General features: G+C 34.6%; 1 protein-coding gene across 3 annotated transcripts in view; it reads right to left on the minus strand.

The window, feature by feature from the left end:
* Positions 1-785: 785 nt before the first annotated feature.
* LOC135127672 (homeobox protein caupolican-like) overlaps positions 786-14,463 on the minus strand; it is a 120,449-nt gene continuing 106,771 nt past the window's right edge. For all 3 annotated transcript variants that reach the window (XM_064054207.1, XM_064054209.1, XM_064054208.1), the window contains exons 4-7: positions 12,203-12,516; positions 9,893-10,478; positions 5,500-5,576; positions 786-1,288 (exon numbers count right to left, since the gene is read on the minus strand). In XM_064054207.1, coding sequence (XP_063910277.1) covers positions 5,537-5,576; positions 9,893-10,478; positions 12,203-12,516 — 940 coding nt within the window. In that variant the 3' untranslated portion in view covers positions 786-1,288; positions 5,500-5,536. The remainder of the gene's footprint in view (positions 1,289-5,499; positions 5,577-9,892; positions 10,479-12,202; positions 12,517-14,463) is intronic.

Below are 14,463 nucleotides of genomic sequence, written 5' to 3' on the forward strand. Positions count from 1 at the left end.
AATTAAAATGTATTCCAAAAACTTGTTCGTATTAACTATAAACTTAATGGTCTGATTTTTAAAATTTGTAACTTTTTAACTTAAATGATTATTATTTTTGTAAGCTACCACTGTTTGTCTAGATTGTAACTGTCATAATCTGGTGTTTCATATGTATAATGAACAGAAGAAACAAAAATCATGCCATCTAATCTCTATCCTTAAAAAAATTAGTCCTTGCATTGGATTCTTTTTCTTTTATTCCACTGCTTTTCTTTCGCTTTGGTTCTTCCTCTTCTTCTTTTCATACATGTTTGGTTGATTCTTTCATGAGATACACGTTTCAAAAGCTAAAGTTTCTGGTTTGGGCGATGAAAGTCCGGAGTCCGGCCCTGCCCGTCCCGAATTCTAGTCGAGATTTGTGGCGATACCGTTTTAGCTCTAAAATTTTGAAATGTTAAGCATCTTAACTGCGACTTTACACATTCCGTACAGATTATTTCCGTCGATTTCGTGAGTTGTAAAATGCGTGCCATTAGTTATGGCTTATGCTAAAGACAGGTCTAATGATGCGATAGCAATGGTCATTAATATACATTAGTGTCGAAGGGTACTTAGGTGTCACTTGAACGCCCATGCGTCTAGTTCGCTATTAATAGATTAAGATTCCGAGAGTACTTGCGGCGATAATCTCGACTACTTAATCTTGGCTGGTTTAATTAAGAGTTTTCGCATTTTTGGCAGTGGCGTTCGTGTCGGGGAACGATTACGATAGAGCGTGGGAGGGCTCGAAATGAAACTCGACGTTAAGATAGTCTCTGTTAATATTTTAATCAAGACAATTATAATTATAATATCCTTCTATACACACTGATCTATTTACAAACAGATAAAATAATGTACAATTTGGGCGAGCAGCCAACAAAATAAATGTTAGTTTAATAATAAATCCATGATATGGTACTTTTAATATACACAACAATTTTCTAATTATTTAAAAGAACGTAACAATAAAATAGGTGATCCTGAAATACAACTAGCCTGACTTGTGATGATACACAACAAGTTACAAACGTAGGTGCGAGCAATTTCTTCTAGTTTCAAGAAACTACTAAGTCCCATTGCCGAAAAACTTCAACGCCACTTTTGGTAGACATTTGTTCGTTATCACAGATATAAATAAATGCTTTTACACAAATATACAACAGATTGCGATCGCTTCACTGGATCTTCCACACCCACTCAGATTTGTTGCACTTTGCCCATTCCTTGGTTCGGGGATGCTGGACGCAAGCTGCCCACGCCGGATCTGCAAACAAAAAAACAACCCATTAAAATACGAAATCTACAAAATTAAATAATTAAGAGAAAAAGCGTTTCCCGACTCCACTACCACAGGTTTGTTTTTTCTAGTCCTGAAGATGTACGAAAATGAACGAAACGTTAAACATTTTTTCAAAATTTCGGTGTACGCGCAACAGACAAAAATAAATTGACACATAATGTATGATTTAAAAAAAAAGTGGTCTAGTAAGCAATGAAATTTATTTTTAAAGTAACGGTGTAGTCATTTGATCGTAAATGTCAAACTCATTAGCACGAACAAGGAACGCGTTGATGTTGCCAACATATTTTTTTGAACATTAAATTTCAAACGTTACACAACTTTTTTCCTTTGACTTTAGCAAAAGATGTTTTAAAAGGTCAAAACTAGGTAAAAATATTGAAACAATCTAGAAACGTCAAGTAAATAGAATGAAATTAAAAATTTATATATATATATATAAAAAATGAAGTAATTATAGGAAAACTGAATTTAATAAAAAATTGCAAAATTTGAAAAACCTCTATGCCAGGCTTAATTTATAAAATTAATAGTAACATATTTATATTAAAATTTAGGTTGGAAAAAAAACCCTTTCACAAAATATATAGGGTGTTCATGAAAGCTGCAAAAAAAAATCAGAGCATTATTCCTTGGATTATTTAAAGATTTTTTTATCCTTGAATGATTTTCGTAAAAACCTTTGTTTAGAAGAAACGGGGTAACAAAAGTTAAGTGTACAGCTGGATCTCCAGACTTTAATCCCTTTGATTTTTATTTATCGCGCCATTTGAAAACACTAGTGTACACTACTTCAGTGAAACGTGAAGAAGTTTAGAAACCCTGGTAATGTCGAGAAAGCTTCACAGTCAATGAGGAAAAGACAATAAGATATATAAGATTTTATCTAGACAAAAAACGTAAAACTAACTCCACCCACATTTGCTTTTGAATTTCATTGGCTTCTTTTATTTACTTCTAGATGAAAATTGAATTTTATTCAGTCAAGTGGTCGGATTCACGCTTAAAAAAACCTAAAGGTGTCCCCGCCCACCCACCCTATTTTTTTTTTTATTATTCATCTTACTGGACGAAAAGTGGATTTTATGTTAACAAATAGTGGAATCTAGATTTAAAAAAAGGTAATATTATCCCCGCCGACCTCCGGTCTGAATTTCAATGGCTTTTTACTGAGATGATTTTTTTTAACACGTAGTAGAATCTAGGACTAAAAAAAAACTCATTGTCCCCGCCCACCCACCCGATTTCTTTTTGATAATTCATCTTCTAAAAGTGGATTTTATATCAATAATAAAAAAAAACTCAAAATGGCCCCGCCCACCCACCCGTTTTCTTTTTGATCATTCATCTTATTGGACGAAAAGTGGATTTTATGTAATTAGCAAACAGTAAACTTAAAAAAAAAAAGTAAAATTAACCCCACCCACCCACCCCGGTTTCTGAATTTCGATGTATATTTTATTTACTGTGAGATGAAAGTTGGATAGTTTATTTTAACAAGTATTAGATTCTAGGACTAAAAAAAAAATTAAAGTGGCCCCGCCCACCCACCCGATCTCTTTTTCATCATTCATCTTATTGGACGAAAAGTGGATTTTATGTTATTAGCAAACAGTAGACTTAAAAAAAAACGTAAAATTAACCCCACCCATCCCGGGTTCTGAATTTCAATGTATATTTTATTTACTGTGAGCTGAAAATTGGATATTTTATTTTAACAAACATTAGATTCTAGGACTAAAAAAAATTGGAGTGGCCCCGCCTACCCACCCGATTTCTTTTTCATCATTCATCTTACTGGACGAAAAGTGGATTTTATATCAATAGAATCTACGATCAAAAAAAATAAAAATGACCCCGCCCACCCACCCGTTTTCTTTTTGATCATTCATCTTATTTATTGGACGAAAAGTGGATTTTATGTTATTAGCAAACAGTAGACTTAAAAAAAAAAGTAAAATTAAACCCACCCATCGCGAGTTCTGAATTTCAATGTATGTTTTATTTACTGTGAGATGAAAATTGGATATTTTATTTTAACAAATATTAGATTCTAGGACTAAAAAAAATTACAGTGGCCCCGCCCACCCACCCGATTTTTTTTCATCATTCCTTTTATTGGACGAAAAGTGGATTTTATATCAATAAGAATCTACGATTAAAAAAAATCAAAATTGCCCCACCCACCCACCCGTTTTCTTTTTGATCATTCATCTTATTGGACGAAAAGTGGATTTTATGTTGTTAGCAAACAGTAGACTTTAAAAAAAAGTAAAATTAACCCCACCCATCCCGGTTTCTGAATTTCAATGTATATTTTATTTACTATGAGATGAAAATTGGATATTTTATTTTAACAAGTACATATTAGATTCTAGGATTAAAAAAAAAATTAAATTGCCCCCGCCCACCCACCCGATCTCTTTTTCATCATTCATTTTATTGGAAGAAAAGTGGATTTTATATCAATAAGAATCTGCGATTAAAAAAAAAAAACTCAAAGTGGAAGTCCATCAAAATGTGTAAAAAATATATAGGGTGTTTCATTAAAAAAAGTTGTGTATTACCCCTTTAAAAATACAACACAGTTAAAATTAATCTTAAAGCATAGACTTCAAAAGTCGTTCTACTTTGAGTTGCAGTTTTTAGGTTGCTACACAGGGTGTTCACTACACACGTAGCAAAAATTGAGAGGTTTATTCCTTGGTTACTTTAAGATTTTTTATCCTTCAATGCTCTACGAAAAGATTTTTTTGTCACAAATTTAGGGGGATAAAAGTTTTTCGGAAATAAATAATACTGTTTTTTTTTTCATATTCCATCAAAACATTCTTGATCTACAAAAACTGCTGAAAATGACCACCACCAGCTAGGATATACAGGGTGAATCACTAAGCGCGCGGTTCTCGATATCTTATTGATTATTAGAAATAGAAGAAAAGTTAAAAGAGTACAAATTCTGCAAAATATGAACAAAAGAAATATCAACATGTGTTTATTAAATAAATAACAAAAAATAAGTTTTTTTTACTAAATTACCTGGATAAAAATTGATTTATTTTTAAAAATCTACATTAATCAAACATTTTTGTGGCTGAAATACTTGTTTTTAGTCAAATCAATTTTTTTTTATTACTTTGACTTTTTTTCTATAAGTCTCTATAGGGATACTAAACAAAAATGAGGATGACTTTTATTTTTTGGAACCCGTTTTTTGACACGCGTTTTTGTCCTTTATACAAGTAGTAGTTTTGACACAATTTTGACGTATGAGTTGAATTGGACATCCACTATATTATATGTCAAACTTAATTGTCTCTAACGTTTTGATCGCCTTTGTACCTGAAGCAGCTTTAGACAAAAAAGAAAAAAACCAAGGCCTGCGTCGACTAGACTCCATGCCTCATTAATCAAAAAAACATGGAATCATTCTTCTCAGATTTAGTCCAAGTTGTTGGACAGTTCAACGTAAATCTGTGTTATGAATCAGCTTATTGGAGTTTTTGTACCCCGGCAACGTGTTAATCGATAAATCTGGACGCTGGTTCTCAACAGACCTCCAAAAAGTGCAACCACTCGGAAATAAATATTCTCGGACCATGACAACTCCACAAATCTAAATTTACTTAAATCGAAGAATAGAAGAAACATAGAATTGGTTCTTTCATCATCTCAATTGAGCACTTGGTGGAGGTCCAAAGGTAGAAACCAAGCGAATCCAACTCCCCCGCCGCCCCCTCCCTGCACAAACCCACACACCTCCACCCATCCTTCTTCCCCGACTAGGACAAATGGTAACAGTCAAGTTTAACGAGCGCCACGAACGAGCTTATTTGTTTCTTGCCCCGGCAATTTGTTAATCAATATTTCCAAAGTTATTATGTCACAAACCCATCCCATCCAGGCCGCTCCAATTCGGCCCCTCCGCCCCGCCTCGAAGGGTGCGTAGGACCCATATTGATTTAAAACAATGGGCTCTGGCGGGCCCAGGACAGGTTTATCCGATTGAGTAAGTTGCGTACCGCAGACTAGTTAGTGGTCTGCGCGAGGACCATTCACTGATCAGAATCTCGCATCATTTGTCAATGTCTAGAAGGTGGCGATAGCGAGTACGGGCATTCCTCATTCAGTATATCAATGGTATAGCCGAGCGTGGGCACACTACACTCACTCACCTCAGCGATGGGTCGACGAGGTCCAGCTGGGAGCGGCTCACACCGGCGACACGAACCCTCCGTTCATGCTTTGGGAGCTGGAACAAAAAAACGACTCGAATTAGAATAAGGAGATAAGGCGAGATGTGCCATAATTATGGGAACGGCCGCTATCTGCTTATCTCAAACGGAGGTGTAACTGGCGGGATGGAGGGGCCAAATTAATTGCGGTGGACCGGAGTGGACAGGGAATGGAGAAGGTCAGATGGGAAAATTGGTGCCAAGAAGAAACCTAGTGGGACAAACCGTTAAAATAGTTTGGAATTTTAGATCATGGTACTATCTGGATTGGCAGTGTCAATTTTTGTGTGAAATAATGTAAGGTTATGTTTCAAATCATTTGCATTGACAGTTTCGTTCCATTTTTAAACTTCAAATTGACAAATTCGTGACAAGATCTCAACCTTTGTAGTGTCAAATCTTAGAATAATTAAGCTATATAATATGATTTTGGCAAATAACATACTCTCTAAGAAAAGAGAGGGTGGGTGGGCGGGACTAGCACCTGCTAAGATAAGACTGATTTTGGCAGATGAGATACCTTCCAAGAAAAGAAAGGGTGGGTGGGCGGGGCAAGTACCTGCTAAGATAAGACTGATTTTGGCAAATGAGATCCCTCAAAGGCAATCGAGGGCGAGTGGGCGGGGTTAGTTAATTTTTGAGATTACAATGAGACGTTGCCACGTTTTTTTCAAATTTTCTTATATTTTGTTACCAATGCAAGGGCTCTTAAAAAATTGCAACAACGTTAATTTTAAAATCTGGAGTGCAATATTTTATGAGGAGATTTCAGTTTTCAGGACACCCTGTATTTTATTACTGCATCTTACCTACTCAAGTTTCCATTATTTCTTCCAAAAAAGACGTTAAACTTCGCAATAACTATCAATTCAAAAATTGGAATATCAATATTTGAAAAAAATTGACAAAATTTTTTTTAAAAACATCTTGTATATTGAAAGTCTGTTTTATTAATAGCACAACAAAGCACACTTTTATTGATCTAAGGTGAAAGTGTGAACAATTATCCACTGGTTGAATTTTTGCTAAAACTTGAGATTTATCGACAAGAATATTTTTCACATTTCAACAATTATACAGGGTGAACCTCGATATTTGTTTTGTTTTTGAGCCATAATATACCGGGTGTCTGGAAAATGGAGGATTAACTCTTCAGTACGTTATGCACGGGCGTCTCTGGAGTTCCAAAAAATAATAAAATTCTTTGATTAGAGTAGATTACGCAAAAAAAAAAACAAAACATAATTTCATAAAAGTAAAATTGGCAACACTGCACGCACCTAATGCGTAAATAGCTCCGACTTACTTAAAAGTTAGTCATCAGTACGTGCTAAGATAAAACTGATTTTGCAGATGATATACCTTCCAAGAAAAGAGAGGGTGGGTGGGCGGGGCTAGTACCTGCTAAGATAAGACTGAATTTGGCAAATGAGATACCTTCTAAAAAAAGAACGGGTGGGTGGGTGGGGCTAGTATCTGCCAAGATCTGACTGATTTTGGCAAATGAGATCTTCTAGGAAAATAGAGGGCGGGTGGGCGGGGTTAGTTCATTTTTGAAATTTCAATGAGACGTTGCCACGTTTTTTTTCCAATTTTCTTACATTTTGTTAGCAATGAAAAATGCAATTTTAACGTTAATTTTAAAATCTAGAGTGCAATATTTCATTAGGAGATTTCAGTTTTCAGAACACCCTGTATTTTATTACTGCATCTTACCTACTCTAGTTTCTATTATTTCTTCCAATAAAGAAGCAAAACTTCGCAACAGCTATTGATTCAAAAATTGGAATATCAATATTTGAAAAAAATTGACGATACAATTTTTCATAAACACTCTGTATATTGAAAGTCTGTTTTATTTATCGCACTTGTATTTCTCTCTCCATAAAATATTGTAACACAGATTCTAAAAATAACCCTATTGCGATTTTTTTCAGAACCCTTTGATTGTCAAATTTCGAAAAAAAAAAAAAAAAATTGAAATAACGTGGCAACTTCCGAGTGGGAATTTAAAAAATAAACTGTGGATATAAAACCTAAGAAAAGGCTAGAGAATTCCATTTATAAAAAATAAGTTGTGTTAAGCCTTGAAAATAATACACTGTACAGTTAAAAATAATTTTGGTGTATGGTCCTCAAAGAACCGTACAATGGTCTTTAACTTTTTTTTTTTCTATTTTTGGTAATTAAGTAGACATCCGTGGAGCGCACCCTTAGTGACTCATCCTGTATATTTATAAAATAATAAAGGATTTAGCTGCAGGTTATTGAGTTACTGAGAAGGGAAATGAAAGCAAAGTAAATAATAACTGAAATTAATATAATTTAAAATCATCATATTTTAATTTTTCGATGGAGACTTTTTTATATTCATACATTTTTGTTTGATTTTTTTCTTAAATTTCGTAAAAACTTGCTGTCAAATTCTTGTTGCTTTCCTTTTGAAAAAAAAAAAAAGGTTATGTTCAAAATGTATAGGTACATTATCAGGTACAAATTAACGATTATTTTTCCTTAAGATATACAGGGTGATAAAGAAATTACGGATACCCTCGTGGTACGTTGTTTAGAAGACTCTGAAGAATTAAAAAAAAAATGGTTAAAAAAAATCCCTGCATCAAACTTTTGAAAATATGTATTAAACTTTAAAGTTGATGAATTAACTTCGTAATTCTGAATTGTTTTCATGAAGTGCATTATAGTCATTAATAACGTAATAATAATTTGCTAGAAAACAATCCACATCATTTTTGACAATTTTTAGCCAGTTTTAAGTTAAAATAGTTCTTCAATTTTGAAGTTTCATATTTTCTAAAATCTGGTTCAGGGATTTTTTAAATATTTTTTTTGTGAGTTCTTCAGAGCCTTTTAATTTTAACAAGATACTATCGAGCCTATCCGTGATTTTTTGATTATTCTGCATGTACTTATTTATTTTTAAAAAAATATATATATATATAATAATAATTTCACTGGATCCAGATTAGTTGGAGGGATTTATTTTGTAGCATCTTCAATAAATACCGGTGACCAACTTTTGAAAGTAGAACATCAATAGAATTGTAGAATTCTATTATATTCACGCTTTTAAATTCTCAACAAAATAAAAATTATTACATTAATTGCAAAAATTCCAATCATCTGGTTTAATTAATGGTAAATCGTATAAAATCCACATTTTTTTTTTTTTTCACTTTTTGTCAGCTCGACATTTAAAAGTTTATTTTAAAATTTTCTCAAGATAAATACGTGAAATTTCCAAAATTTCAAGATATACACAAAAATATTTTACGTTCGAGAAGCACGCTTTTTTTTATTGTGCAACTGATTTTGTACATTTTCATTTACTTCAATCGCTTTGTTTTTTCTGATACAAATTGCAAGAAAAAATTGACGATAATAAAAATTCACCAAAATTTTCGTCTTAAATCACACAAAAAAGACAAGAATTATAAAAACAAAAATAACAATGACCTAGAAACGTGTCTAGAAAGCTCTATTTTGTCAATCTAATAAACAAAAAGAAACCATTGGCAGAAATTAATAGTTACTGTAACCGATCACCCTGTATATGATATCACCCCGACCACTCGAACAAAATCCGGGCGTTAATCTGGCCACTCGACGACATTCGTGATAGCTAAAGGTGTCACTCAATTAATATTAAAAAGCTCGCGAGCACCTCCAAAGGGTTATATCTTCAATCTCCATCACCTCGTCCCTCATCAATCATCATTCGTGTTTCGTTTAAATTTTTCCCTGAGCCTAGCACGGAAGTTGCCACAAGAGCAACTAATTGTAGCGCAAACAAATAATTATTTAATTAATTAAGCCATGAATCGCTCATTGTCTGCATACCTGCACAGATTTGGAATAATAGTCAGACACGAGTTAATTAGTTGCTGGTCTTCCTACACAGATAGCTTTCAAAGATTGCCGATAAAAAATGAAGATTAATGCACTGCCTTGTAGTAATCGACGTGTACGTTATATTAAACTGAAAAAACCTTACAGTTATTTCGCCATAATCGAGGCGATTGATAATCCGAGATAATCTCGTGGTAAACAAGTCGTGTTCCCAAGTAAGTGGAAAATTCACACGCATAGTGTTGATATCTGGAATTCCTCAGATATGTAAGTGTTTTTTCGAGATGACATGATGAATTCATCCTTCGGCATAATAGATGCTGTTATGCCTATTACGGATTCAGAGAGCCCCGCTTGGACTTTCTACCAGTTTTTGCGCCAGGTTTGAAATTATTATTAATCAAAAATTTTGACTGAGATGGAGTCGAACAGTGCGTGATTTACCACCCTTCAACCATTGTCTTACCTTTTGTAGAAGGGTTTGAAGGCAGCGCTGTCCGTCGTGGGGGCCGTCATCTGCGCCGCCTGCGGAGGCGGCGGCCGGTGCGGCGACTGCAGCCGCCCGAAGCCCCCCAGGAAGCCCGACTGCGAGTAGCCCGTGTTCGCCGCCGCCGTGCCTATGCAGGGTCCCTGTCCAGGGAGCAGGTTCCCCGCCACACTCGGCAGCTTCATGCTCGGCGGCGTCTGGGGCGGCGTGTCCGTCTGCACGTCGGGAAACCCCTGCTGACAGTGACTAGGCAGGAACCCGCTCCCTCCGTACCTCGAGCTGGGCAGCGCGAAGCCGTTGCTCCCGAGCCACTGCTGCTGAGCAGGGGGCGGCGGCGGCGGCGTCTTGCACGCGGCGGTGTCCGCCAGAGACCAGATCTTGGGCTTGGACGGCGGGAGCGGCACGCCGCAGTCGGACGACTTGAGTTCCGGTTTCATGCCGAAGGTGTTGCCCAGGATGTGGTGCATGTTGTTCCCCAGGAGGTCGTCCTTGCGGTCGTCGTCGTTCATGTCGTCGTCGTCGAGGTCCTTGCCGTTGCGCTCGGACTTTATCCGGCCGTGCATGTCTGGAAGAAGGGGGTGGTGAACACTGTGGATTTCGCAACAATGGGAAAAGTCTGGTTTATAGTAACAAGTTCGTGTTATTTGTTGGTTAAGAGATCGAGGTTACATTGGTTGAATATTTTCTATAACGAGTGTCTGCCGAGTAAGGACATCTTTAATGGTTTCTAAAGAAAACACGAATAATTTCCTTAAAGAGTAGCGTTTTCTTGTCAGTGCAACATGATCCGACTATTCCAATATCCATATACACATATAATTTTCAAATATCAATACTTTGGTTTTTTGAAACAGAAGATTCTGTATTGTCGAAAATCATTTCTAGTAAGTAATAACTAATAAAATATCGGGGAGAGCTCGTTTAGTGACTCACACTGTATATCTTATCTGAATACTTACTTCATGCTTTTTTAAATCTTTCTCGATTGCTTACAATTTGAGAACATAGTTTTATTTATTTATTAATTTATCGTACGTGACTTATATCTGACATATTTTTAATTTTGATTTTCAAAATTATAGAGAAATCTGTCACTGAACTTACAACAAATTGTAAAATTCTGAGTAGAAAAAAATGTTCAGAAACTTTAAATTTAAAATATACACAAAAGGTCAGTCACTAAGCTCACGGTACTTGATATTTCATTAATTATTAGAGATGACTCACCCTGTATATATTTTTCAAATATCAATATTTTAGTTTGTTCAAACAGGACACCCTGCATTTCTTACTGTAACTTATTCCTTTAACAATGAACTACGGTTATAAATTAGCATTTGGACAAATATATAGGGTATTCCATAAAAAAATTGTGTGTTACATATTTTGAATGAATATAACACATAATTTGTACAATTTTCGCAGGAAAAAAGTGCTTAGAAACTTTAAATTTTAAAATACACACACTGCTGAAATATTCCATATTTCCGGGAATACGAATTCAGCGAGAAAGTAAAGCACAAGAGAAATATATATTTTACGTGAAATACATCCAAATTGAAATTAAAGAGTGGAACGCTGAGGCAATTAAGGGTAGTGGGCTTAATGGGGGTTCGATGGGGGGTTGAGACATTAACTGTTGATCCGATTAAATGGAAGAGGGTGGAAAGGGAAGGGTAGAAATGAGAGGGTAGTTAACAGACGGTGGAGGAGATATAAAGAGTTACTTTACGCGGGAAAGTCTAAGTCAAATTAAATTGTGGTCGGTTTATGATGGGCGATTAAGGGGGTTGTTTACAGCCATCGTATCAGCGTTTAGTGGAGGCGGCGAGCGAAAATTTGCCAGACTGACAGGGGAGCCGTTAAAAAAAATTCACAATTTTTAATCCCGGGGAAGTACTAAGGTCGAGTGCCCACGCATTTGTTTCAAATTTTCGTCGGCCACTACTCCAACAATGTCGAAACCCAGTCATAAAATTACTATCGCTGAAAACCCGACCCCATTGGCCCGATAAAAATGATAATTAAATTATTGATAAACCGTGTTTCGTTGCGGCAAAAAATACTTTACACCGTGCAATTAAATCAAACACGTACTGGAAATTTAATCAAAATAAACCCGAATTTATTCCGTGCTCGGGTCGCAGCCCGCTAATCCAATTGATCAAACAGCGAATTAAAATAAAAACACGGCCGAGTCTGCGGGCTGACACCTGGTAATCATGTTCAAACGGCAATAAAACCTAGCGCTGTATTACTGGTTGCATACGCGCTTGATTGCGAGCTCACCTGTCTCGTCCCGCTTGTCCTCCTCATCCTTGTCTTTGTCGTCGCTGTCGGAAACTAGGGCGTCGTCGTCGTCGTCCGTCTTGTTCTTCGGTTCCCAGGTCATTTTGTTCTCCTTTTTTAGCCTCCTTCGCGCGTTTGCAAACCACGTCGAGACTTGTGTCAGAGTCATTTTCGTGATAATTGCTAACATGATTTTCTCCCCTTTGGTCGGATAAGGATTTTTCTTGTGTTCGTTGAGCCATGCTTTGAGAGTCGCCGTCGACTCCCTCGTTGCGTTCTTCCGTCGTGCGGCTAGGTCGTATCCGGCACCGTAACTGCAACAAAACGACGTTAAAATAAATGTTGGAGTAATTAACGGGGGTGGTTTTTTCAGTTTGGCGAAGTAATGAAATTTTTAATGGTGAAAATTATGTTATTGAAAAATGTAATAATTTTTACTTCCCGAAGCGTAAGTCCCCGTTTCCGTCTGTCTGTCTCTTTGTTTATGTTCCGTCTGTTGTCAAATTTTATATGCAAGGACTGTCCCGAAAAGATTTCTTACACAAACTTACACAATTTCTTTCTCTTCAATTTTCCGATATTTCTCGGCATTTCTCGACGTTTCGATTTCTTGATTTTTCAAGTCTTCAATTTTTCATTTATTCGACTTAAATTTTCGATTTTTCGACTTCCTGATTTCTCGATCTTTCAATTTCCGTATCTTCAAATTTTCTTCGATTTTCCAGTTTTAGAATTTTTCAATATTTCGATTCTCCAATTTTGGTTTTTAGTATTACTTTTTTGATTCTTCAATGTTTCTTCGATTTTTCAGTTTTCCGATATTTTATTTTCAGGAGTCTTTAGTTTTTTGATTTTTCAATTTTTCGATTTTCCAATTTCTCGATTTTTTTCAAGTTTTAATTTCTTGATTGGAATTTTTTCAATATTTCAATTTTTGATGTTTCGATTTCTCGACTTTTTAAATTTTAGGTTCTTCAATTTCTCAATTTTTCAGTTCTTCGATTTTTCAATTTTTAGACTTTTTAAATTTTAGATTTTCCACTTTCTTGTTTTTTTTTTCAGTTTTTAATTTCGTGGTTTTTCGATTATTCCATTTTTTGATACTTCAGATTTGGATTTTTTCAATTTCTCAATTTTGGATGTTCTGATTTCTCGATTTTTTAAATTTTAGATTTTTCGATTTTTTAGTTCTCTGATTTTTCAATTTTTTAAAATCTCGGTTTTAGAATTTACGGTTTTTTCGTTTTTCGATTTTTCAATGTTTCAATTTTTCGATTTTTCAAGTTTTTGATTCTTAATTTCTCAACACTTGTAGTTTGGAAATTTTAAATTTTTTTTGTAGATTTAATTTATTTTTAATTGTTCGATTTCGGTTTTTGGATTTTTCGATTTTTCAGCCTTTCGATTTTCCAATTTTTCGAATTTTCAGTTTTTCGATTCTTCACTTTTACGTTTTTCAGTTTTTTAAATTTTGGATTCTGTAATTTCTCGCTCCCATTTTTTTGATTTTTCAGTTATTCGATTTTTCAACATTTCGATTGTACGATTTTTTGATGCTTTGATTTTTGACCTTTCGATTTTCCGACTTGTCGGTTCTAGATTTTACGGTTTTTCAATGTTTCAATTTTTAGAATTTTTGATTTTTCAATTTTTTATTTTCTCGGTTTTTCAATTTCTCTTTTTTTAAATTTTTTGATTTTAATTGTCCGATTTTATGGTATTTCGATTTCTCGATGTTTTAATTTTTCGATTTTTCAGGTTTTCGATTCTTAATTTTTCAACATTTTTAATTTGTAAATTTTACAATTTTTCAAATTGTAGATTTAATTTTTTTTTTAATTTTTCGATTTTTCGGCCTTTTCGATTCTCCAATTTTTCGATTCATCACTTTTTCGATTTTTTAAAGTTTGGGTTTTACGATTTCCCCTTTCTCATTTTTTTTTTATTTTTCAATCATTGGATTTTTCAAAATTCTTCGATTTTATACTATTTCGAGTTCTCGAAGTTTCAATTTCTCGATTTTTCAATTTTTAACGTTGTGGATTTAATTTTTTTTCTTATTTTCCATTTTCCGATTTTTCGGTTTTAGATTTTACGGTTTTAAAATTTTTCGATTTTTAATTTTTGAATTTTCAGTTTTTTAATTCATTGGTTTTCCAATTTCCCGATATTTCGGTTTTTTGATTTCAATTTTTCTATTTTGGGCCAATTCAACTTTTCGGTTTTTCGAGTTCTCTATTCTTCGATGTTTCAACATTTCT

The sequence above is a fragment of the Zophobas morio genome, unplaced genomic scaffold (assembly GCF_036711695.1).
Source record: "Zophobas morio isolate AGI-343-1 ecotype UQ-CSIRO unplaced genomic scaffold, CSIRO_AGI_Zmor_V1 ptg000012l, whole genome shotgun sequence".
Classification (NCBI taxonomy): Eukaryota; Metazoa; Arthropoda; class Insecta; order Coleoptera; family Tenebrionidae; genus Zophobas; species Zophobas morio.